Here is a 16,062-nt window from a genome sequence, read left to right on the forward strand (position 1 = left end):
TACAAAAAAACTATAAATAAATAAACAAAATTCTTGGGCTTATTCAGAAGCAGCAAAGTGTTATAGGCTGAATTGTTTCCACCAAGAAAGATACATTCAGGTCCTAACCCCTGGAACCACAAAGGGTAACCTTATTTGGAAATAAGTTGGTTTGCAGATGGAATTGGTTAAGATGAGATGGGGGTCATCCTGGAATAGAGGGTGTCCCTAGTCCAATGTCACTGATTTGCTTATAAGAAGATAGTGAGGTGAGGACATGGGAAAATAGGGAGAATACAATATGGACAGAAAGTAAAGATTGGAGTGATGCACCCATAAGCCAAGAGACACCAGGGGTCTCTGACCATTGCCCAAAGGTAGAAGAACTTCAGACATGGAACATATTTGCCTTCAGAGCCCCCAGGAAGAATCTCACTTCCACCACATTGATCTTAGACTTCCAGCCTTTAGAACTGAGGGGCAGTGGTAAATTCTGTTGTTTCAATCCACCCAGGATGTGGCACCTGGTTATGGCAGCCCAGGAAATGAGCACACAGGTTAATCACAATCTCTAAATCGTGTCCCTGCCCAATCTCAGAGCACCATGTGCTTTAGAGACTCATGCCCACATGCAGAAGCAGTCCGAGTAGCCAGGTCCTGGCCGTGGGATTTGGTGCCTGCTATTGGCTGTTCCCCTTTTCCTGAAAGTGCTGGTAAAGTCTCTTCTTCAGCTTCATTCTCTGAAATCTTGACCTGGGAAGCCTACACTGGAGTTGTGGGGACAGAAGCGAATATTCCTATCTTCCCAGAGGCAGAGGACAATATGGTTGTGCATCCCTGTGGGATACCTGTTCCTGCCCACCAAAAGGACATGTCCTCTCTCAGGCTCACACTCCATTCTGGAAATTGAGGGGGTGCTGTGTGAGCCTGAGAGGGCTTGGGCCATGCTGACCACCTCTGCCTTAAATATGGTTTCTGGGGCTGCTGGCTGAGACTCCACCTCCCACAAGGCCATGTTCCATCAGTGATGGGCACAGGAAGCAAATGGAAATGTCCTCCAAACCGTGTCTGAAGTTCTATCTTTGGACAATGGTCAGAGACCCCTGGTGTCTCTTGGCTTGTGGGTGCATCCCTCCAATCTTTACTTTCTGTCCATATTGTGTTCTCCCTATTTTCCCATGTCCTCACCTCACTATCTTCTTATAAGTAAACCAGTGACATTGGACTAGGGACACCCCGTATTCCAGCCTGGGAGCAGATGATGCCTCAGAGTCTGAGTCTCCAAGGCACGTCAGGCCTGTTCTCAAAACCCATGGGACTTATAGGGAGTCTGTTAGCTAGGCAGCACCTCCTTCACTCAGAAGATCCACAAAAGCCAAGACTCACTCCATGTGAGTAGCAGCAACATTTTTCTCCAAAACTGTTTTCTTTCTAAACAACATGAGCCAAGTGTTACAGGCCGTATGGCACGAATGGATTTTATCAGCATCTGGTTGGTTGGCAGCAAAGATCCCTGGGAGTCTGTTGGTCCCATCGTGTCTCCAAAGGGAAAATTTTAAAGACCCAAAGCAGAAAGAGAAGCAATAGTACTGAAAGTAATATCATTGCTGTTATTATCATTGCACTATGCAGCCCAAACATGCCGCACCTCCAAACCCTGGGTCCCTCAAAAGACCAGGTACCACTCTGCTCTGCTGCAGTGGGTTCAGGAGGCTGTGGAAGTGCAGATTCCCAGCCCACCTGGAAACTGGCTCAAGGGCCCAGGAATCTTCATATTAACAAGCTCAATGGGAAATTCTGACATAGTCAGGTGAGCAGCTTGGAGAAGCCTGGGGTTTAGTCTTTCTTCGTATTAAGACCCAAGATGCAGATCAAATGGACTCTCCGGTTTCCAGCAGCCTCACAATTCTATTGTGTCCCCTGTTTATCTTGGGTCTATTTGTCCTACTTATGCTGGTTTCTTTGGTGCCCTAGAACTGCCCTTTTTCCTTTAACCTGTCCAACAAACCCTGCTGCCCTTCCTCTGTCCCTGGAATGTCTGGGTCTGAGGAGCCAAGAAGAATTATTTAGCATGTGATAGGCAGATCCTCCAGATATCCCTGCTACAACCAACTCCCAGAACAAACAGGATAAGAAGCATACCTCTTTATCAGCCCTTCATCTGCCTTCCTTCTTAATATATAATCACTCCTGACCAGTTTCCTAACTCAAGCCTGGATGGGAGTAGAGATGGGTTTCAAAGCACCTGGGAACTCTCTGAAATGTCATGTGAAATCAAATGCAAATGATGAAACATGCTGGTATTTTTTCACAGAAGCCACTGACAGGGAAGGTTAAGAACTATGGCTCCAGGCATCGTCTGACTCACCTGGCTCACCTAGCTGTGACTTCTGTGCTCATTGTGATAATTCCAAGCTACATTGTTTGATCAGGGACAGGTCTCAGCTTAGGCAGCTCATAGAGGATAATATAAAAATAGGCCATGTTTCTTTTGACTCCTAGCCTGAATTCACTACTCACCCAGGATAGATCAAATATAATACAGTCCACGGAGGATTCTAAGAAGATGGCCATGACATTGACTTCACAGTCTTTAAATGTTTCAAGTAGAACATTTAAATAATTAAACTGAAGACCCTTGAACACATCTACAGCAAATGTGTTACACTATTTACACTAGGGGCAAGTTTTCCCCGCAAACCCTAAGTTATGAGTGGGTGGAGACTTCTATTTTCAGTAGCACAAGCCTCTGTTCAGGAAAGAGGAAGCCACTGGGCAGTATCTGGGGCGGCGGGGGTGGGGCCTAAGAAGAGCAGTGACCCTGAGAGCCAACAGCATTGCCTGGAAAATGTGGCAAGTGTTTTTTGAAAAATGTCACTGACACCAGAGTCCGGCAGGGAGTGGGTGGTATCACCTTCTCCTACAGGAGTCACTTAAGGGAGAGTGGAGGACCAGAGCCGTCAAGACCCCTGAGCTCTCATGGTGGAGCCGCCAGGGAAGGACCCACACTGAGGATAAACTGCATGGAATGGAATCAGAGCTGAATAGTGTAGACAGTGGTGACAAAGGACAGACAAGGTATACTGTCCAGCGCAGCAGGCAGGTAAACAGGGCAACAAGACCAGAAAGCAGCTGCCACAGTTTTGTATAAAAATCACAGAAAATGGGACTCTGAAATTGGAAAAGCTTTCCTAAACCCTGAATCATCCCATAAGTTCAAGAAATAATTTCATATAAAAATGAATGGAAAAGAATAGAGGCCAGGGGGCTGGGCATATATATGCTCAGTAGGTAGAGTGCTTGCCTTGCATGCACAAGGCCCTGGGTTCTGGGTTCAATCCCCAGAAGCACCACCAAAAAAAAAAAAAATAGAATAGAGGCCAAATCTTATGCAGTTATTATGAGGGAAAGAGTGGATAGGAGGAGAATACCATACCCACAGGCAAGGAAAGTATGCCAGAAAGATACATCCACAGAATGGATCATGAAATACATTAAAAGACGTTGAGAAAATGATACAAGAATGAAACAATAATATCAGCCAGAATTAGAAAAATATCAAAATCTGGAAATAATTGAAAAGAAAAGGAAAAAAAATCTTTTCAGAAATCAAAACTAAGTGAAAAGGCATACAAAAGCAAATAAACACAATAGGTAATACCTTAAGAGATATAGCAGATAAAATTTTTTTAAATCAAAAAGTAATAAAGAAAAAATATAAAGCATCTGAAAGAAAGTGACAACTACTGAAGATAGGTGAAAAAAAATTGAATATTCAGAAAATAGAAGTCCCTGAAGAAAGAGAACAAAATGAGGAAATAGCAAGTTCTAATGCAAGAGAACTTTCCTGAAATAAAAACACATGTAGAGCTACACATTGAATGAGCACTCCTGTGCTTACCAGCCTGGAACAGACGACACTGGGCAATTTAGTGATACTGATAAACTCAAGATAAAATCCTTTGGACATCTAGAAAAAAATATGTTATTTATAAGAGGAAAATTATATTTTGTTATACTTTTCAGGAACAATTCCTTATGGCAATTGAAATAGAATAATATATCTAATAATATATCTATACTCTCTCCAAGAGAGTATAGCCAATGGTTTTATTTCCAGCAAAACTAACTTTTAAAATATAATGAGCACAAACTTATCAGTAGTCAAGAATTCAGAGAATACTGACCCCAAGAAACTTACTAAATAACCAGTTTCAGAAAATCAAATGACTAGACAGACAGATAAGGCCTGGAGGTGAGAATTTGATAGGACCAGACTGAATGAGGGAGAGAGTACAATATGTATTGGCTACATGTTCAGATATAGTTCAGATATGTAAATATAGTACATCTATATATAGTTACATTATAGTTTTCATGCAAATGGAAATTTAGATTGAAAAAATATTTTAATGCAAATAATATTTCAGAATATACAAAAAAGTTTTAATATCTTAAGTAATTATTATCATGGTCACATCAGTGTTACTCTGAGACTGCTCTGTGTGCAATACAGGAAAAACAGTTGGTGATTATGGAATATCCTAATTCTGTTATCCTGTGTGTCTCTGAGATTCATAACCAGAGATAAATAGCAGTTAACTGATGAAAACAGATTCTACACACCTTTCTAAGTTCAGTGACTTCCTATTAATAGCCTAAAATTCAGCTACAATGGAGTATTTACACCATAGAAATTGGAAAATGCTATGAATCCAGCCTTTCTTTTCCAACAGAGTACATTGTTAGATATTGACCAGCACTCCACTGTGTGCAGAAATCCTTTTGTGGTTTCAAAAGACCACTTTTCACCAAAACTAGAAAAATCCGGAGAAATGTTCAGCTCAAGGTCTGAGACAGGACATGTACAAGACAAGCCTAGAACAACTGAGGACACATGTGATGAGGAAGTTACCAAAGGCACTGGTGTCATGTCAGGAGGACTGAGGAGCCAATTTGAAAATATTCTCACTGACCAAAGATGAGTCAATTTGAACATCACCAGGGATGACTGCCATCAAATACACTGAAATCCATTACTTGAAAGTGATATTCGAATAAAGAATTAGTCATCTTCAGAGAGTGAAGGGGAATAAATCAGGATCTTGAAAACGGACAAATACATGGAATGACTCAAGCCTTTCCTACATCAACTGTATCACTGACTATACCAATCGGATAAATAAGTGACTCTTTATAAAAGTATACCCCCTAATAAAATTATTTTAAAGACAATTAGAATTTCTCTATTTGCAATCTCTATTGAGGAAAGAGAAAGCATTACACCCCAGTGTAATGGCTGCTAAGATACAATACTCCCACAGCCTGGCATGGTCCCTGCAAGCACACGGAGCCGAGCTGGGATTCCTCCCTTGAGCCAGTGGAGTGAGAAGAGCTTCCAGAAGAAGGCTTCTGGTTGGACTCTTAAAAACTTCCCTCCCACCTGAACCCCAACACCAGCCAAAGAATGGCTGGTCACACACTTGACCAACAAGGCAGGACAGTGAATGTACAATTGCAGAATCAGACAATCTTCCAAAGAGACGAGGAGGAACGTGATTCGTTAGGCCACATTTCCTGAGCACCAAACAGAAGGAGTGTGATTTGCATGTTGGAAAAAGAGCAATGGGGTATGTACAATTTGGGGGTATCCTCTGCCAGCTCTGCTCCTGGGTGTGCTGTAAATAACAATATGGTGGGGAAAGGAGTCAGCAAGTTAAGGGCAAGTGGGACCTAGTTATTCTGCAGAAGCATTCAGGCCTGAAGAGCCAGATTGGCACCCACCCCAGGATGCACTTACCCTTTCCACCCACCTGGCATCCATCCCTGACCATCTCTGGTAGCAAGCTGGCCCTGGATGCTAAAAAGCAGTCTGGAAATGGAAGGAAGAGTGGGTTAGAAGAGACTCTGTTTACACATGTATGCATCTGGGAAATGGAACTATAGTACTCACCTTGGGTGTGAGAGGAAAACAAGGCAAGTGAAAATGCTTTATAAATGAAAATGCAGAATGGAGAGTAATCCTGAAAACCCTACACAGAGAAAAAGTGCCTGCCTTCTTTGTGCATCTGTGGGTTGAGAATCATTCTCCCTTACATGAAAATCACTTCCCTACACCTACAGACACACGCAGTGCTCCCAAAAGGTACAGTTTTCTTCCACAAGCTGAGCCGCGACGTGCCATTAATCCACTCCCAGCTGGAACACCAGGGGATTCATCTTCTCCAGCCAAATATCTGTCCCATCCCTCAGGCAAAATGGAACAATTGGCAAAGGCCATTACATGGGCCTGGGTTCAGAAATAAATGAGGGGTTTTTTTTTATACCCATCTTCACCCTAAAAATTATGGCCTTATGGATGTAAAGAACCATGTCCTCATATTTTTCCATTGAAAGTTGGAGTGTCTCGTGGAGGCAGTTCTCCAAAGAGAGATCACTGTGCTCCCAACAGATCATGGGTCACCTGGGGTGCTTGATAAAAAAAGAGTCCCAGGCCACATTCTAGACCTCTGAATCTGAATCTCCAGGACAGCTCTCAGATCTGAACTTCCTACATGATCCCATCCAAGATGATCAGTCTAGATGATCTTCACCCTGAGGCAGATTGAGGGAAAGACAAGACTGAACGTAGCTCACGGGGCTCTCAAACCAGACTTTTGAAGAGGCCCAGAGAGAAGGGATGCCTGAGTCATCTTGGCTGTCATAGCAGAATCCACAGACGAGGGGACTCAACATTGGACATTGATCATCTCTCACAGATGCAGAGCCTGGAAATCCAAGAAGAGGGTGCCCAGCATGGTTGGGTTTCCATGACGGTTCTCTTCCTGGCTCACCAATGGCAGCTTTCACCCTATGTCCCCACACAGGGTGTTTAAGGTGGAAAGAGCAAGCTCTCCAGCATTATAAGGGCACTAATCCCATTACAAGGGCCCCACACTCATGACCTCCTCAAATTCCAATTCCCTCCCACAGGCCCCCACCTCCAAACAACCTTACCTCGCGGGGCAGGGACTGGATGCCCAGGGTTTCATTCAACACATGAATTGGGGACGGGGGCACATAGTCCATTTATAGAGATGGATCTTTGCTTGGGGTTTTTGCCTCTCTGCAACCCAGGCAAAACTACTTAATACGAAGCAGAAACCTGAGCAAGCTGGGCACCCGTGGTTGGTTTTAGCCACTTACAATGAATAAAACATGATGATTTAAAATAACCAAAACCAGAACAAACAAAAGAGAGAGAAATTAGAGTTATCGGGTATTTCGGATGTTCATGCAGTTAAGTGCTAAATTTAGCTCTGGACCTTCTCAGAGCTTCTCATTCATTTGCTGATTGTCTTTCCTATTTCACGCACGTTAGATCCTGACTAGAGTTGCAGCTTTTACTCGTCCTGAACCAAACTGCCATGTCCAAACTTATGCCCTTTAAAGATGAGAAAAGTCACTGTTTTTCCCCCAAGAGTTTAACATTTTGTCTCGATGTATTTCTAGCTTTATTAGAGAAGCAAAAACTAACCATACCAGAAAGACCCAATGGGGAACCTCCCTCCCCAAACATATACTAGAAACTGATGAGAAAAATAATACATTTTGTAAAAAACTGCAGTTGAGGTTTCTTCTGTAGATCAAAAGATTTTTTCTGACTTTTAAAGAATTCAGGTAACCCTGGAGATACAGCCACTGTCCAGACACTGCTTAACAATGAAGAACCCGGAAAGTCACTGATTCCCTGATTTCACATCAGTTATTCTATTAGACAAGTCCAGTTACTCTGTGTCTCTGTGACAGGAGGGTGACAGCTAGATGTGATGCCCGAGTCTCTAGTTTCAGGCCTGCTTCTGCCATAAATTAATTGGCTGGGTTCCACTGAGTAATTTATCTGCCCTCTCTGATCTTATTGTCTTTGTTAATTCAGCAACTGTTTTGAGCATCTAAAATGTGCCAAGCTCTGTGTACAGGGGAAGTGGATACCTCTGCTCTGGAGGAGGCCACAGGCTGGAGACAAAGAAGTTTTCCATCTTATAATATAATGGATACTTCTCTTGTGTGGGTGCTTTGTCTGTCCCTTGCTCATTGGACATATAAAATAAAAACAAGAGCAGGTGAGTGATAACAGAATAAATGAATAAATGAAACACAAAGGTAATTTTCAGGCACCTTATTTTATGCTACCACCCTTTTGGGGTATCCTTTCTCTATAACATGGGCCTAAGTTGTCCATATTTGATTTGACCCTTCTTCATCTTTAATCCTCAGGGAAACCTCATTCGGTGGCTATCATCTGCCCTTTTCTTGTCCTGCTCTAGAAGTTGCTCAGAATCAGCTTTCATCCCTCATCTTACCTCTGAATATTTTCCTTTATCAAAAATTCAACAGCTGTCCATCAAGCACCAAGCACTGGGCCAAGCTAGATGCTAGTAAGTGTGGACCTGCCCCCCGCCACCGTGACTGTGGTTGGTCGCTTGTACATCTCTCTGTGTCCACAAAGGCCATGCCTCATCCTGCCCACCCATAGCTATTGATGGACCAGAAGTGCCAAAATGGCACCGTGCTCCCCAGGGGAAGTCTAACACCAACAAATTCTACCCCCTTCTCCTTGCCAACCACTTCATGCTGGCCCCATGAACAACAATATTTAACCAAGATAGCTGTTTTGAGTGTAGGACCAGCTTAAATTTTCCACCCACTGAACAGCCTGTGAATCCCAATGCTACCCCCAAATGCCCAGAGTGCCAAGCTGGAATCTCTACCCTCAGTATCAAGTTCCCCCCATTATTTGAACAATGAAAGGGACAGTAGTTTCTCCAGAAAGCACTGCTCAGAAAAAATCAAATTTTTAAATATTTTTTTGATTGTTGACAGACCTTTATTTTATTCATTTATTTATATGTGGTGCTGAGAATCGAACCCAGAGTCTCACACATGCTAGGCAAGTACTCTACCACTGAGCCTGAGAAAAATAATTTTTTGTAAATAGAGCACTTGAATAATATATTTGAATAGTATATTAGTATATTTAAATAGCATTTGAATAGTATACCAATAGTATATAATAGTATATTTAAATAGCATTTGAATAGTATATCAAAGTTTGAAACTACTTCTTCATATGTTATTTCAGTTAATATTCATTAAAAAAAAACAAGGCTGAGCAGGGAAAAAAAAAAAAAAGGTAGGCCACAGTTCCTTTGGTCAGTAAAATGGGAGCGCTGGCATTATTTCCAGGTCTTCTAAGTCAAAATCCCAGAGCCTTTCAGTGATAGCTCCAATAGCATTAAATCTAATTTAAGGAGATACCTCTTCAGGATTAAAAGAAGAAAAATGTTCATTACGCAGTGCTCTATTTGCATTTTGCTTATGTAACATTATCCTGGCTTTTGGCATTTTGATTTTTTCAGTATACTGAGAAGCTCAGTGGAAGTTGCCCAGGCCTCTCTCAAACTCTTAAAGCTTTAACAAGCCTCTTACTTTTTTTCAAATGACATCTCTAAAAATGTTGCTTACTGGCTGACACTTTTCCATCTAGAAATAAAGTTGGCTGGAACTTCAGTTGTACATATATCTTGTCTTCCTCACCTTCCTAAAAGACATTCTCATTGACCTGGGCCCTCTGTAAACCCTAACAAGATGGCGCGTCCTCACGTGCCCCAGCCTGTGAGGGGCTGTGGATCACCAGCAGGCTGAGCCTCGTAAGCTTGACTCTGTAGAGAACCCAGCTGGCCACACGATTCTGTCCTGATAAATAAATTATCTTCTTCTCTGGGTGATGAAGGTGGATTCAAAGTAGCAAAGGGCGTCTTTGGATTATTTAAAATCATAACACCTCTAGGCCTCCATTCCTTCATCCATAAAATGAAGGAAATAACACTCTAATGAAAATTAATGGAAGATCATCATGGGCTTTTAAGATTTGTAGGTGTAGTTCCAAGATGTTAGAGCAAATGTCAGTCTCTGAACTTTAATTTTCTTTCCTTGGTCCTCTCTGGGCTCAACAGCTGCCTGTCTGAAAGCAAGAGTCAAATTTTCCATTTTGGTCGGATCTGCAAACTCTCTGAGTCATCTATGCGGTCATTGTGCTCTTCTTGCAACCAGGCTGTGTGCATGGGTGTCCCCTGTCTCGCTGCTGCCGTGGTGCCAAATGATTGGTAACCAGAGGCAACTGGATTCCAGGTCCCCTCTGGGCTGCATCCTCCCTCGGTGCCCACGTGCTCAGGGCATCACAGGGATGACAAAGTGGCTCCCTACAGCTATGGACAGGCTCCTGTAGAGTCATCTCCTGTAGTCATCTCCAAGATGTGCTCGCACCCTGAGCGCCTGGGGTGAAGCGGATCTTCACAAGCCAGCCAATGTTAACCGCTTTCCATTTTTCCCTTTCCCTTTTTATTACAGCTTTTTGGAAAGTTGATGAGGTGAAATATTCTCCAGTAGAGGAAATAATATAAAGCTTAAAAGTCATTTCTGATGGAATGGTGAAATAATTCCACTACTTTTCTTTGAACGAAAAAAAATAATAATAAGGCAACCTGAGGCAGCCTCTGGGGATTTCATTATTGATAGATTGGAGGGAAACACAGTGGCTTCAGATGAGCAGGTTTTTCTTTTAACTAGTTTGAGCATTTTAGGATGAAGAGATGAGAAAGACAGGTGCTAGACAATAGGATAAACCTGGCACCGGCTTATTTACATAATTTTGTATAGAAACGCATTGATGTACGAAGGATAAAGTGACTGTGTTGAAATGGTGAAAATAAAGTACCTTGGAAAACAATCTCTGTTCACTACCCAGCTCTGAAATAACTGAACATTTTATGAAATACCTCTCGCTTCTTTGTGAAAATGACTGGTGGTTTAAGCCCTGTGCATGCGGTTTTAAGAAAACACCATCTTTCATGCTATTGTTTAAGGTAATTCTTAAGAATGATTCCTCTAAGCAGATGAGACATGAAGTGGGGGAGGGAAGAGAAATATCTGCACCTCACTCCAACCCAGCGTGGACCATTTACCATTTCTCCATGATGAAAGGCTATCAGGAGAGCTGGAAAAGCATGCGGAGCAAAGATTATAAACAGCAATTTTTGCAGGCCAAATTGCTTCCTGAATGAGGGTGTAGGAGATTTAAAGGTGAACATAAATGTCTCGTTGGTAGCATGCAGAGGTTTGTGCTGCGTGAGAAACGAAACCCTAACTCCCTTTTGACCAGTGTTCCTTAACAGGCCTCTCAGATACCTGAAACCAGTTTTAACCCACTCTGGCCCTCCACTGACCACAACCTTACCTGAATGGTGCGGTCCAATTTCCAGGCTGCTCACCAGTCCCCAGGCCTATGGGGTGAGTAATGATTCTCGTGGACAAGCTTCGTGAATACTGATGAGCCCAGAAACCTCAGCTGTTCCTCGCCGGCTTGAGCAGGCAACATTTTTTAAATTCACTGCTCCAAAAAAGCATTTCTCTTCTCTTTTCAGTTGTTGCTGATGTTGGCTTATTCTTCTTTTAAAAAATGCAATTTTTTATTGTTACCAATATTTTTAACCATAAAATGAACTTGGAAAATGTAAAAGAGGTAATGTGTCCTCACAAACTGCTGCGTTCTGAGCTTTTGATTATTAGGCCCGTGCTTTATAGCTCAAGGGAGTGGAATAAAAAATTGCTGAGAAGCAATTAGAATCATTACCAGCAAATCAGAGTGTCAGAGCAGAGCCTTGGAGTTGGAAGTACCCTTAGAGGTTGTCCAGCTGGCCACCCCTTATAAATACAGAAAACTACATCTGCAAGATGTTCCAGACCAGCAGCCTCAGCATAACTTAGAACTTGCTAAATGAACATTCTCAGGCATCATCTCAGAATCTTGGAGCTGGGAGCCCAGTGATCTGTGTTTTAACAGGCTCTCCACCTGGTGCCAGTTCAAACTGGGAACCCCTGGGCAAGGTCAGGGGTTCTAACCATCACTCACTCTATAAGTAATTTAGTGTGGCCTTCCAGAACCCAGTGGAAGCCGAAACTCTTCGGTTACATGGGAATCTCTGTATGAAGAAGATTATTGTTAGTTTGTGACATTCCACTGTGGTGACTTCTGATCATGTCTAGTCTTGTGACCCTCATCCCCAAAACCCTGCAGAGCGGAGAACCTTTGAAGGTAAAGTATAACCGAACTTGTGTTTTGAGAACTTCAGGATAATCAGGAGCATTTAAAAACCAACATGAGACACCTTTCCTACTCTGAGGTCACAGGTTAGCTTGTGCCAACAACTCCTAATTCCTCCCCATGTCATTGGGTGCCAATGAGGAAAGTCTGAATTCCATTTTCCCTCCCTTGAGCACCAAGGTGGTGCTTAATTGGCCTGGGTTGTCTAACAACTCTCTGCTTGGGCTTGGGCTATGTTTACAGCCAAGTTTTCAGTGCTGACTCAGGGAAATGCTGAGCCACACCCATGGCAGAAACCTGCTTTGGCAAGCCAGGGCAGTTCGGAAAAGGGAAAGTAAGCATCTATGGTCCTGCTCTTGTGGACTGGTTTCTGCCTTCCTCGTGAAGTGACCTGTCTCTCTCATTGTCTTTCCAAAACCAGGAAGAGCTCAAGGAGGACGATGCAGAATGCATCGTGAACCAGGATGAACTGGCCATGAATTACCAAGAGCAAAGCCCCTCGTCCTGCCATCCTCCTGCAAGGCCAGGCCTGGACCAGAAAGCTTCGCCCCAGACACCAAGCAAGGAAAACATTTATGAGGGAGACCTCGGCCTGGGAGGCTATGAACTCAAGCTTGAGCAGACTCCAGGCCAATCCCAAATGAATTAATGGCATGAGGAGCGCAGATATAATCACTTGTAAGGCTGGGGTGACTGACGAAAAGGAGCCAGACAGAGAAGGCAGAAGCTGCAAAACACATGAAGAGCATAAATTGGAGAGAATCAAAACCTTGCCAGGCGTATCTTCTGGCACCTCCAAAACTGAGAAGTCTTATCAGCCCTCTGTATGATGCATCTGAACTTAGTTCTGTGACACAGCCGTGTTTATTCGTGGGTTGGGTGGGATGGGGGCAGGGAGGTGGGAGTCCTGCTGGGTCAGGGTGGTGAGATAGGGGTGCTGGGTCTGTAGGGTGCCGCTGCTCCACAGGCAGCTGTCTGGGACCTGCACTTGGATTTCCAATGTTATTTCCTTCACGGGGAAGAGTTTAAAAATAAGAAAAAGAGCTTCTGAAAGTAAACACTTTGTGCCTAAGCCAAAGGGAATGTCCAGTTGTTCATTAAGTGGTAAGTTTTGTATTTTTAGGACTTGACACCCACTTGTTCTAAATGACCCCGGGGTCATATGTGTTCAACACCCACTGTTGGTGGCCTCAAAGAACCCACGGGGCATTGGGGACCGACTGACTATTCTTCTTGACATCCTTTTGAAGCTGGTGGCTTACTGCTGGGGATGGTGATGCCAAATGCAGGGTCAGTTTCCAGCATGGTAAGACCCCAGGCTGATCTCTCTTCCAAATACTCATGCTTCGCCTGAAGAACAGGCCTTCATTCCTCGCTTGTATTTGAACCACATCTTGGCTGTGTGGTGGTGGGTCCCTTCTGTATGCTGGGTGATAGGGTTGCTCTCCACCGGGCGGGAAGCTGTGCAGGAGCCCCAACCTGCCCTCAAGTTCACAGCTGTGAGCAACCAGGGGGCAGCAACTGATGACAGCAGGCTGATGACATGTGGATCATACCAAGGATCAGGACAAGGCACCAGGACCTGCCTTACAAAGAATGGCTGATGGCCCGTGTTCCAGAGACCAACACAATAGCTTTAAATTCAGCTGCATGACCTGTGCCTTTGAAGCCATAAGATACCTCAAAGCTCGTTTCTCTTGAAATACAGATGTCAATATTAGACTCCAAAGAGCAGGCTCCCAACTCAGGCATCCTGGCTATATGATGGGTCTGCTTTTCGGGAGGGGGGCGGGGGGACGGGGGTGATATCTTCCTCAGGCTCAAAGCTTATAACTAACGTACGCTTTGCTGACCGTTGGCCAAGCCTTAAACGTTACTCGTGCTGGTGTCAGGTACACCGCTATGCACATGGATTTTTTAATTTTTTTTTTTTTTTGGCTTTCCAAATAGTAGAATCTGAGGCGCAAATTGATTTATACTCCACTAAGTATATTCTTGACATTCCAGGTAAATAGGGCAAGTGGGGCAGCATGGAGTTTTCTAATTTGACTTCATCCTAATAAATTTTTATTGTAAATGACCACTGTGTTGCCTAATGTTGTTTTTGTTTTTTAATTTTCCAGGACCTTGTAAGGCACCAGGACTCAACCTCCCCCCACCCCTTACAAGGCATGGCTGATGGCCTGTGTTCTGGAGACCAACACAATAGCTTTGTGTTTATAAATAGATAGATTGATTTGTAGATGGACACAATACCTTTATTTTATTTGTTTCCTTTTTATGTGGTACCAGGGATCAAACCCAATGCCTCACACATACTAGGCAAGTGCTCTACCACTGAGCCACAACCCCGGCCCCCACAATGGCTTTTAATTCAGCTGCATGACCTGTGCCTTTGAAGACATAAGATACCTCAAAATAGGGCAGGGGAGATCTTAGTGCCTTCCAATACTGGGGATTGAACCCAGGAGCGCTTAACCACTGAGCTATACCTCCAACCCTTTTTATTTTTTATTTTGAGACAGGGTCTCACTAAGTTGTTCAGGGGCTTGCTAAGTTGTTGAGGCTGACTTTGAAATCATGATCCTTTTGCCTCAACCTCCTGAGCCGATGCAATTGTAGACATGTGCCACCACACCCAGCCTCATGCTTTATTTAAACGCATCTTCTCTGTCCAGGCTAATTGGCAGTGCTAAGCTTCTCTTTTGTACCCAGAGTGCTAGGTAAAGCAGGTTCTGAAAGCAAACCTAAAGGAGATGCAAGGGTCCTGGGGCGTATGACAGTCAGAGGGGCTGGAAGAAGCCACTGAAGGAATAAAGAAAGCAGTGTTGGGCTGGGACTACGTCCCAGAGAAGCAACACTGAGTCGAGCAGAATGGCAGGACGTCTTCTTTTCCCCCAGGGGACAACCAGAATGTAGGAAGAGCTACAAAAATAGGGGGAAGAGATGCTAAGGAAGGGAAGAAAGAAAGAGGTAAGGGCTTATCTTATTTCTGCCCCCATCATTTGAAGGAAGTGAAGAGGGCTTAGTGTTTGCTTTGCTTCCAGTGCAGAAAGACACAACAAGGAAAGAGACGATTCCCCTAGAAAAGTCAAACATTGGTGAGGACACAAATGGAGAGGTGGGACAGACACACTGAGGAATGGAGAGGAGGGTGCCCAGTCTAAAACCAGCTCAAAGAGGGAAACCAAATCAGGCCTCTGCTTCCCAGACGAAGCCCCTCCTGCGTAGAAACAAGTCTCTTTCCAATTGAAAGACATGAATCACTGCTAGGAGTGGGCACAGTGCGTCCAGGCTGAGCCCAGCAGAGGCGATGCCCTGCCTCTGATGGTGCCTCACCCAGTGCGGAAGATGGCGTTCCAGTCTCAGGAGGTGGTTACCAGCCGCCTTCCTCTCTGTCCTAGACCCTGGAGAGGCTGGTGTCCCACTTAGCAATTCATAGAACCAAATCCCTGTCATGCTCCTGTTATGAAAGATAACCATTTGTGATCTCAAGCAATGCTCTGTACTTTGATCCGCAGTCTCAGGACTGTGAAATTCAAACCTATTATTTACTGCCAGTTTCTAATGAATAATAAAGGCAAAGGAGTTTTATTCAAACCACTAACATTATTAGAGCTTTAAACAGGACTAATTAATTAACTGACTTGAACTTCTTGCCATGTGCATTACAGGCACATTCAGGGGTGTGCTTATGCACACACACACTCACACACATGCAAATACACACATACACACATGCACACACACACATACACACAAACACACACACAAGAGTTCCACTCCCTGGCAAGTTCCCAGCTAAATCCTCTATGGTGTTCCCCGTGATACTTGGGCATTAACTGAGCTAGTCTGAAGTCTGGGGGCAAGGGCCATCAGGGCCTTGATTCATCATAGAGTTTCTAAAATTTCTTAGCAATTTTAACAATATAAATCAAAAG

General features: G+C 43.8%; 1 protein-coding gene across 1 annotated transcript in view; it reads left to right on the forward strand.

Moving 5' to 3' along the window:
- The window catches only part of Slc9a9 (solute carrier family 9 member A9), a 537,107-nt gene extending 524,119 nt beyond the window's left edge, over positions 1-12,988 (forward strand). The window contains exons 15-16 of the mRNA XM_076867799.2: positions 11,202-11,307; positions 12,543-12,988. Coding sequence (XP_076723914.1) covers positions 11,202-11,307; positions 12,543-12,770 — 334 coding nt within the window. The 3' untranslated portion in view covers positions 12,771-12,988. The remainder of the gene's footprint in view (positions 1-11,201; positions 11,308-12,542) is intronic.
- Positions 12,989-16,062: the final 3,074 nt, after the last annotated feature.

Source organism: Callospermophilus lateralis, chromosome 10, assembly GCF_048772815.1.
Source record: "Callospermophilus lateralis isolate mCalLat2 chromosome 10, mCalLat2.hap1, whole genome shotgun sequence".
NCBI lineage: Eukaryota > Metazoa > Chordata > Mammalia > Rodentia > Sciuridae > Callospermophilus > Callospermophilus lateralis.